Source organism: Manacus vitellinus, unplaced genomic scaffold (genome assembly GCF_001715985.3).
Source record: "Manacus vitellinus isolate BGI_N305 unplaced genomic scaffold, ASM171598v3 scaffold_48_pilon, whole genome shotgun sequence".
Classification (NCBI taxonomy): Eukaryota; Metazoa; Chordata; class Aves; order Passeriformes; family Pipridae; genus Manacus; species Manacus vitellinus.
The window spans coordinates 2,404,581-2,414,704 of NW_021940593.1; the positions used below are offsets into that span (position 1 = coordinate 2,404,581).

The following is a 10,124-nucleotide window of genomic DNA, read 5'->3' on the forward strand; positions in this document are numbered from 1 at the left end:
ACAAAGGGAGCAACGATCTCACAAACCAAGGGCTGTGTTCTTAAATTCGCAAGTCTGCAGGCCGGGTGAATAGCGTGGCAGAGGATGTCTCACTCCATCTGGAAAAATAACCCCTTGGAGAGGAGATTGACGATCACAGAATCACAGAATCAACGAGGTGGGAAAAGACCTCTGAGATCACTGAGTCCAGCCTATGACTGAACACCAGTATGTCAACTAAACCATGGCACTAAGTGCCATGTCCAGCCTTTCCTTAAAGCACCTTCAGGAGCGCTGATTCCACCACCTCCTTGGGCAGCACCTTCCAGCGTCTAATCACTTTTTCTGTAAAGAAATTCTTCCTGACGTCCAACCTAAACACAGAAAACAGATGTATCTGCTCTGAGTGGAGCAGGAGAGAGAGCTGTGCAAGAGGGATGGAGGGGAGATCACAGAATCACAAAATAGGGAAGGGACCTTAAAGAACATCTAGTTGTAACTCCCCATGGGCAGGGACACAAGATGAGCTCAGCATCACCACGGTGGAAATAGTGGGATGTAAGGAGGAGCAGGGAAGGGCTCAGGAGGTAGCAAAGGCTCCTGCAGAAGGGGAGCAGGGAGCGGAGAAGGTCGACAGTAAAACGTCCAGATCGTAAAATGTCCGCAGCACGGAAGTTTCCCTGAAGACTTTCGGCTCCTGTGGCATTCCAGATAAATATAGCTGCTGGCCATGTGGATAAATATAGCTGCTGTGCACACTGCGGTGCTGTGAGCTGGCAGAGCCGCCCTCGCGCTCCTTCGCTCCTCATCCTCCTTCGGTGAACCACAGCCCGCTGTGCCAAACCCCTTCCCAGCGGGGTCCTCAGCAAAACTCCCCACCCAACCTCGCGGGAGGGAGACGACGAAGGAATTCGCATCTCTTCCCGGGAAAGCAGGGCCTGAACTCAGGATTGCCGCCAGAGGGTGCAGCCGGCTCGGCCGTGGGGACACGGGGGTGTCAGTCCAGGGCACTCTCCCCTCGGCCGCAGGAGAGGTTCGGGGCTGGGGAAGGAGGGTGACAAAAGGGTGGAAAGAAGCGGGGGACGTTCCTGAATCCCACACTGTTCAGCCTGGAAGAGAGCTGGAAGGAAAGGGATAGAACAGCCGACAATAAAGGTGGAGGGGAGGAAGGTCCTTGGTGGGAAAGCCCACGGCTCTGCTGAAATACGCCCAGGGCAGGTTGGTGCTGCTTGTTACACAGGACTCGGCTGGAAATGCTGAAGTTTTCAATGGTAGAAAAATCATTTTGATTAATGCATGCAATATAAACCCTCCAGAGCTGCTAAACATCGAGGCATCTGTCCTGGCCAGGAAATCCAGGAGCTGTGAATGTCCAGAGGCTGGGAAGTATCCCCAGGGTAACAGTGCTCCAGATCTGCTCCCTGTCCTCTCTTCTGGTACTGGTTACCAGGTACCATGGTACCTCTGTGAGGAGGCTGCTGGAAGAGCCTGGCAATGGCCAGCTTTGGGAAAGCACCATTCAATGCAAAAATTGTAAAAAACCAAACCTGCCTCCATTTCTAAAGGGATGAACTCTGGAATCAAAACCTGGTTTAAGCTCTTCCCTCAAATTACATGAGCTGGCTTGTTTGGCACCTGGTGTGTGTGAACCCATCCCATCCTGACAGGGTCGTCCTTACCTCCATAACTCCCCTGGCTCTTTATCCTGTGGAGCAAAGCTGGATCAAAGGCCCATTCTGAGCAGATGAGGATGCTGAGGATGAGTCACCACTTTCCATGTGCTGCTGCCCTCTCCCCCTTCCTCTGCACTCTTGTGCCCAGCTCTGGCTTTTCCAGAGGCAGTTTTGGGCTTTTCATGCCAGGCATTTGCACATATTTTACAGCACATACCCACTGCTGAGAGCAGTCGATTACTCCAGGAGTATTCCCCTGATTTCCCCTATCACCTGGTGTGATCAGGCTGGACACCAGAAGATCAGGGAAACCTTTCAAGAAAAGGGGGGAAATATGTGGACCAGTGAGTTGGAGATGCACCGACAAAGGAAGAAAAGGCCAGTGCCAAAAAGGGTGCCCAAGGCAAGCAGGGAGGGTAAAAGGAGACATTATGAAAACCTCACATCCAGCCCCAGGCAAACAGGAAGAAATTCCGAGTGCCCAAGGCTGCTGCTTGGGTTTGGCAGAGGGGATGTTTTGATGATATTTCTTCGGCTGGCTGCAGGCAGATGGCTGAGGTGAAAGCTGCCCAGCCTCAGAGAGGGGTTTGCCTTCTGCTGGTGATCTGTGGGGCAGGGGCAGGCAGGAGGCCAGGAGCAGCGGTCAGGCTCCCTGGGCTTTTCCTCACAGCTGCTCTGTGGACTGAATGCTCCCTGTGGGATGGCAGGGATCCAGTGGGAAGGAAGAGGTGTAGGGAAGGGGCTCTGCCACTCTGAGACAGGCAGCATGGGTACATATATGTATCCTCTCCTCATCAGGTTTAATGCAACATCAGCCAGAGCTAATAATCCCTCTGAGTATGACTAATCCAAGGATGGGTACAAAGCTGCTGTGTGGGGAGACCTTACAATCCCACAAGTGTCCCTGCTCTGCACTCACCTGAACCCCCCCTAAGCCAGGGCCTCCTTGTCCTGCCCACCACGAGCACCAAGGCATGTAACTTTGCAATAGGCCAGACAGGCTGGAAGAAGGATAACATCCTTCCCTTCACCCTCCTCTGGAGAGTTGTTATCCTACCTGGGCCCGGCTGAAGGCCCCATCCCAGCTAGTCAAGCCTGAGCTGCTGGAGACGCTGTTATTGGCTCACAGCCATCTCTGCAAACCCCCAGATACTCCCCTGTATCAGCAGCCTGGCACAGCACATTCCCTCTGCCCGCAGACGTGTCCTGCACATGGTCCTGCGACAGCCGCAGCGGCACCAGCGCGGCTGCAGCGCTTGAGGCTGTGCTTCAGTGAAAGGGGGATCCTGGGTCTCCCAGGGAGGAGGGATTGCTCTAGGCAAACTGCTTTGCCTCTCCTTGGCACCTGCCCCACAGCTCCCCCTTTTTCCTGGGCGATCTGCTCCCCCCCCATGCCTCAGGGATCTCTGCTGCAGCCAAGGTGGAACCGTGTCAGTTCAGGGCAAAGCATCGCCTGGAAAAAACAATTCAGGCTGTTCCTGGCTGCTTTTAAACATCAACACTGGCCATTTTATACTTTATAAATAAAAATCTACTTTTAGCAGAAATCAACAAGGTCCTGTTTTATTTATTCTCTTCCCAACAAACCTCATTTCATTTTCAGTTTTTCAGTGACACTGGCTTGGGAAGACAAGCTGCTTCTCATGGGCCATAGCACCAAAATCACCTTATTTTGGTCAGACCGGACCAGTCACTTGTATTTACAGGCAGCGCCTCTGTACGTGCCAGCCCGTAAATTGGTGGCAAATCCCATCCAGGAAAGGGATTCAGGAAGAGCCCAAAGGTGAAATGCAATGGTCTCTGTGGTTCAGGTGACCTCTGTATCCATAAGAGGAGCCATACAGAGCTGGTAGCAGGGTTCCAGTCCATCCCAGGGCCGTGCCATGGCTCTGTTCTCCCTGTTCCTGGGATGGCAGCAGGCTCTGTGCCAAGGTGCTCTCCAGCTCCTCTTTTCCTGCATTGCAGTGGGATGAGTTTGCCAGGCTCAGCGTGCTGTGGTGATGGGCTTTGTCTTACCTGCCATCGGCACCTACAAACTGAGGCTCTCGAGAGGCTCATCCTCTCGAGAGGTTCATGTCAGCCCCCAGCATGGGATGAGCAGGGGCAGAGCCAGGGCTGTTCTTCCCCTTGGAGGAAACCCCAGCTCAAACAGCTCCAGCAACTGCCTTGGGGTTTCGTGCCATGCAAGTCTTCCCTACCCCTCCAGAGCCAAGTGTGGGAATTTTACAGAAATGCCATTTTGTGGATGTTCATCCCTTGTTGTGCTGTGATCCAGGCAGGTGCAACAAAGAGCTTTATCAGGTCAGCTGCCTGGCTGCAAGGATTGTGGGGATCTCTCTGGAAACACTCTGCTCCTGCAGCAGATGAGCCCATGGACTGACAGTGTGGTGACACCTTTCTTTTATGGGACAACATGGTTTGCAGCATTAATCCTTGTGGGGTGGTAGAGAGACATAAAGGAAGTCAGCAGTTGGGTTTTCCTAGAGAAATGGGAGAGGGCTCGGGCAAGTTCCTTTGCTCTCAGGGCAAATTTTGAGAAAGAACAGCTTTCACCCATGAATTGTGAGGAATTTTCTCCTCCCTGGCCCCCAGATTTCATTACAGTGAGAGCACAGCGTAGAATAAAACTGTGTCCTTAAAAAAATCAGCCTCGCAGACAGGCAGCCTTTGTCCGAAGGTGTAATTACAGGATAAATATGGGATGCAGACCAAGAAATGCAGTCTGGTCAGGCATGCAGTCTCTTAGAAAAACACAACAGAAAACAAGGCTGTCATTTAATACTGAAATATCCACGTGTGCTGCAGCCCTCACAGGGTCCCTCGCTGGCCCACGGGTCTCCCCACTGACCCGGCGTTTGGCTGTGAAGCCGAAGCCTGGACCAGCTCCCTGCAGGAACTGCACCGAGCCCTGTGATGGAGTGAAGGGCAAGGGTGGATCCAGCCTCCAGTAGAAGCTGGAAGAGGGCAAGGAGCATGGGTTTCCTTCCCTCCAGCCCCTGTGCACAAATCCCATCTGATAGCGCTGCGAGGAGACACGAGGGATTAGCTCATCCGATCCCATTAAATGGAGCAGGAGCAAGCGAGGAGAAGGGAATGGGGGGTCAGGACAACAGCAGAGCAGCCACAACTTCTGATGTTCGGGACAAACCTCGTGCCAAGCTGGAAAAAGGCCTTTTTGTGGATTTCTGTGGGCCAACCTGGAGGCTTTGCTTTGTGGCCCAGCAGGGCCACCTGGGTATTAAACTGAGGGGCATCTAAGGTGGCATTTCAGAGACTTGCCCACCTGGACAACTTGCCCACCTTGACAACTCTCTTCCTTGGCAATGGCAGCTTCTGCCTCAAGCAAGCCCAGCCATGCCATCACAGCCACTCCTGAGTGCTCCAAGAAGGAGGCATAGAAACAGCAGGATGTACCTCCTGTCCAAAGTCAACTCTGGATTAGACTAGTGAGGGAAGCATTACCCTAGAAAGATCCCATTGAGAGGGGAACATTGAGAGCACATCCATCGTCTATTAAAGCTCTCGTTGTTGCTACATCATTTTGTGTCACCTCCAGTGACCTTCAGGAGAAGCAGTTTGGGCTGGTGGCCCTGTCCCACAGGGCACATGTCCCCTTGCTGCTCCTGGGCTTCTTGCAGAAAGGGTCTCTCTGGTGACAATAAGCATTACCACAGTGTGGTCAATTCCCCACAAAGCACAGCTGTGGCAGAGGCAGTAAAGCTGCAGGTTGTTGAAAGGGTGGGAAACAGGGTGCTTACTTTAAGGCAAGCCTGAGCCTTTCAGGTGTGTTTTATTTCTGCAGGCTTAAATCCCTGGAAAAGAGGATGGTTTGGGTGTTTTTGGCATTGGTGTGGATGGTGAAAGGGTAAGGCTGCATTTGTTGCAGCTCCTGTTGTGGGCTTCCTGCATGGTTTGTCTGGACGCAGGTATGTCCTTGCTCTAAGGCTTTGTCTCTTGCCGTGGCTTTCCCAAGGCATGCTTTTCCTCCCAAATCCATGCCTGTCCTCCTCTAGGGAAAGAGCAGGGCAAGGCCTGGCAGCAGCCAGAGCAGCGTGAGCGGGAGATCCCTCTCCTAGGGGGACAAACCTCCCCCTGGTCGGCACAGGGGGAATTCAGCTGCTCTGGTCTCGGAAGGAGCCGCGTGTCCCCCGTGGCCTCCCGATGTGCCTGGCACCGGGCGGGAGTCTCGGCTCCGCGGGTTTAATGGGAGCAATTAGCCCCGCGGAAATCTGCATGGGTCGGGGGCGTGTTTTTTCTCTGTCCTGTGACGTTTTTGACGGGAAGCTGGAGGGTGTCCAGGAATAAATGCTCGTGCTTGGCTACAAATGACAGGCTGGAGCCAGCCGGGGCTGAGGCAGCCCAGGTGAGAATGGTTGGTTGTCACTGTCCCCTCTTGGCCTCAGCTCAGCCCAGCACCCGGTTCCCTCGACACTTGCTTTGTATGTCCCTTATTTGATTGTCCTTGCCCCTGAACCTGGATTTCCCCAAGCCCCAAAGCGCCGCCTGCACGCTGGATGGGAGGGGGATGCTGGGCACCCTCTGCATCCCTTCCCCGGCTGTTGGCAGCTCAGTAGGTATTCACCCCTTGTGCTGTTTTACAAACGATTAACTTAAATTTTATTTTCTCTGCAAAAGTCAACTTAACGGTACTTTTCCAGAGGCATTTGCCCGTGACCTGGGTCCGGCCGCGTTCCCCCCAAACGCTGGCTGAGCTCTGTGAGCTTTTCCCAGCGCGCAGCTGCGGAATATCCATCCGACCTCAGTGACCCTGCTGCTTTCCCAGCAGGAAGCCTCCAAACAAAACCCGATTCACTCAGCAAACCCAGGGCTGCTTGTGATGCCGAGAGCTGCGTGTGAGGCAGGCAGGGGGCTGACGCTTTCCACCGCCTGTAAGCGATGAGGGTGCGCCAAAAAGTGCCAGTTTTTGCACCCTGTCCCCATCCAGCCTGTGTCGAGCGCCCTGAATTCACACCTTGAGGCCAGATGATGCCCGGCCCCGCTCGGAAAACCTCCGCAGCCGGGGCGGGCGGGTGGCTGCGCAGGGCTCCGGCGCGGCTGCTCCCCGCCGTCCGGCCCCGCGCTCCTCAATGCCGCCTCTGTTCTCCCTCCGGCGTCAAAAACGCGGCTTTTGTGAGCTCAGCCCAGCCGCAGCCCGTCGCTGGAGCCCCAGCACGCTCCTCTCGGCCGGCAGAAGCACAGCCCAGCTGTGCCCAGCCGCCGCCTCGTTTTATTTATTTATTTTTGCTTTTGGCCAACAGCTCCAGTTGGGGAGAGGGGACGTGTGGCTGCTGGGAGCCCTTGGGGCTCTTCAGCAAGTCTTGGGTGGACGCAACCCCCCTCCTCCACCGAAACGCCTGGCTTCTCCCTCAGGTGGCTGTTGTAACCTAAAATATATGGGGGAGAAAAAGGATGTGCTGCAGAGAGAGCTAAAAATAGGCATTTTAATTAATGAAATGTGAATTGGATGGGGTAGCTCGGCGCCGGGTGAACGTCTGCATGTGGCAAACACCCTGAAACTCCCTGGGCCTCCACCAGCTTTGGTCACTCACCAGTGCTATTGGCCTATATTTCTGGGGCTCCCCCTGGGGCAGGGGAAACCCACCAATGCTAAGGAGACAGGAGAGGCTCTGAGCTCTGTGCTGGTGTTTTTGTTTTTAATCAAGTAAGTCCGACCATCTTTCAGCACCACCAAAGTTCGCAGTTGCTCCCACGCGCGCGGGGCTTGGGGGATTTACAGCCCATGGGTCCCTGGGGGCTCTCCCAGGATCATACAGCAGGACACGTGTTGGTCTCCAGCCAAAATGGGACCTCCCTTCTGGGTGTCTCCCTGTTTCTTTGCGGTATGTTGTGCTGCTCTGATTTTTGGGCTTAGCTCTTTGACCAGCCTCCCCCTCCTTTTCACAAAATAAATAAATAAATTCACCTGGTATGCAAATACACAGGGGAAAAAAGGAAAAAACCCCAAACCTCCCAAACCAAGTTTGAAGAGCACCAAACCACAAAGTCACCTCATTTTGTTGCAGCCCAAGTGCCGTCCAGGGCTCTGTGGGCAGTTTCCAGTCTGTGCTGGTGTATGAAGGCACAAAACCAGTAAGGCCTCTGGGGTCTGTGTCTTTGCTGGCACCACAGCGATCTTGTCCCTGCCCTGTTCCAGCTGGGACAGGGAGTGGCAATGCAGAGGTGCTTGGTCCTGTCACCCTCAGCTTGCCCTCACCCTCCTCTTCCTCGGTGCAGCTCCCAGGCTGGGGAGGTGGCCCTAGTGCCGAACCCACCGCCCCTCACCCTTGCCTTTTCCCCGTTCCCGGGAAAATTGTGTAATTCAGGCTCTGCAGGACTCTGGGGTCAGCTCTGCCAGGGTGCTCCAGCTCCATGTGGCAGCAGCCAGGAGCATTTTCAGGAGCAGGGACCCCCAGGTCGTCTCCGGACCGGCCGGGAGCAGGGCCACAGCCCCTCGTTCTGCCCCGCCGCCATCCCCCGGTGCTGTTACGTGATCCAGGAGGGCTGTGCCTCCTCCAGCAGGCTGAAGGAGCGGTTGGCCAGCTCGGCGGGGCTGTTGGCCAGTTTGTAGCCAAAGAGCTGCATGGCCGGGGCGCAGGCGTCCTGCACCACCTGCGCCAGCTTGAAGGGCATGCTGAACCGCCACTTCTCGAACTGCTCAGAGGAGTTCTTGCACGTGGAGTAGACGCCATTGCCATCGTGGGGCGCCTGCGTGTTCTTGCCAATCCACTCCTCCACCTGGGGGGTGAGGGGCAGCCCGGCGAAGCGGTACATCTCCTCCGCCTTCGGCAGGGGTGCCCGCGCCACGTCCTCGTAGCGCACCAGCATGTACCGGCCCCGCAGCCAGCCCGGCCGCCGCAGCCCCAGCTCGGCCGACGCGCGGATGCTCTCGCAGTTGCCCCGCAGCCGCTGCACCTCCTCCTCGTGCAGGGGAGCCTCCCCTTCGGACGCCCACTTCTTCCAGGTCTCGTACTTGCCCGAGAAGGCCACCATGCGGGAGGCCAGGACGGCCCGGGGGTCCCGCACCAGCTGGATGATGCGCAGGTCCAGACGAGGGTCCTCCACCAGTGGCTGCAGAAACTCCAGCTGGCGGACGCGCACCGTCTTCAGGGCCACGTGCTGCTTGCGCCGGCACGCCTCGGTGGCCAGGGTGATGTTGAGGGGGCCGCAGCGCCTGTTCTTGCAGTAGTACTTCTCAAAGACCTTCTTGGCGCTGGGCGTGCAGACAGGGTCCTCGCAGAGCGAGCGGCTGGAGCCCCGCCGAAACAGGAAGGGCGTCAGATGGCCCTCGGGCGCCGGCGAGATGAAGTTCTCCAAGATGTAGAGGTCGCAGAGGAGGAGCTGCTTGAGGACATCTCGGTAAACCAAGGCGGAGCCCACGGCACTGGCTCCCCCTGGCAGGAAGGTCACCGTCTTCTCGACATGCCAGAGGGGCTCAAAGAGGTAGAAGATGCTGCCTTGCTGGTTGAAGAACTCCCCCACGAAGGAGGAGCCGGTGCGGGTGGTGGCCATCAGCAGGACGTGCCGCCGCGGCCCGGGGTCTCCATCCCCTGCCAGCTGCAGGGTGAGGTTGTGCAGGTGGGACCTCAGCTGGGAGAAGGCGGCGTCCAGCTCCTGCAGCGAGGCCAGTGAGCCGTTCTCGGCCGGTGCCAGGCTGACCTCTGTGCTGTTGGCCTCTGTCAGTGCCTGCGGGGACTGCTTCAGCTTGTCTGACACCCTGTGGGGAGACCCAGCCCAGCCTGGAGGAGAGCGGGACCACCCCTGCATCCCAGTGGGGGATTTGGGGGGCCCTTGCTGCACAGGAGCTCGGGATGTGGGGGAAAGAAAGGGTGAAAAATGCGGGGTGGCTCAGGTACCCGCTCCCTACCTGGAGATGAAGTTGTTCTCCTTCTCGATGATGACGAGACTGACAACGAAGACCAGCAGGACGGCGTACTTGCTCCTCATCTTCAAGAAGTGCAGCAGCTCCCAGACATCCTGGGGTAAAGCGCGTCGGATCTCCATGGGGAGCACACACAGATCTCTCCTGTCTGCCGGGAAGGTGTCCTGGGCTAGGGCATCCTCTGTCTTGCCAGCCCTGCCTGTGGGGAGAAGAATGGTCAGCATGGTGGTGGTGGCTCCCTGCAGGCAGAGTCAGAGGCTGAACCTTTCCGAGAAAGGCTTGACAAGAGCAGTAAAAAAGGGGGAGCTCCTCCCTACTGTTCTATCCCACCCCTGAGGAGCAGCTGCATGAAGGCCCCATCAGCTGCTCCCCCTCCTTCCCAAAATAGGTCTGCCCGACAGGACCCCTTCCCACGCTTCCACCAGCCACCCCTGCGTGCCCTGAAACCCAATCCCTGCTGCCCTGACAGCTGCCTGCTCCCCACTGGCAAAACCTGCTGCCCACAGCGAGGGACCCGTCGGATCATCCCGGTCTGTGGCGCATTGTGGCTCCCAGCCTTTGGAAAGAGCTACTTTTGGGGACAGTGGGAGGCT

The 10,124-nt window shown here is 56.5% G+C and overlaps 2 protein-coding genes across 2 annotated transcripts in view; both read right to left on the reverse strand.

Moving 5' to 3' along the window:
* The window catches only part of AIFM2 (apoptosis inducing factor mitochondria associated 2), a 6,540-nt gene extending 4,876 nt beyond the window's left edge, over positions 1–1,664 (reverse strand). The window contains exon 1 of the mRNA XM_029962589.1: positions 1,659–1,664. Within this exon, the coding sequence (XP_029818449.1) occupies positions 1,659–1,664 (6 nt within the window). The remainder of the gene's footprint in view (positions 1–1,658) is intronic.
* Positions 1,665–8,063: 6,399 nt separating this feature from the next.
* Positions 8,064–9,688, reverse strand: CHST3 (carbohydrate sulfotransferase 3). The gene is made up of 2 exons (XM_029962627.1): positions 9,517–9,688; positions 8,064–9,366 (listed from the first exon to the last, which is right to left on the reverse strand). Exons 1-2 carry the CDS (start codon positions 9,651–9,653, stop codon positions 8,136–8,138), a joined length of 1,368 nt encoding a protein of 455 aa, XP_029818487.1. The 5' UTR covers positions 9,654–9,688; the 3' UTR covers positions 8,064–8,135.
* Positions 9,689–10,124: the final 436 nt, after the last annotated feature.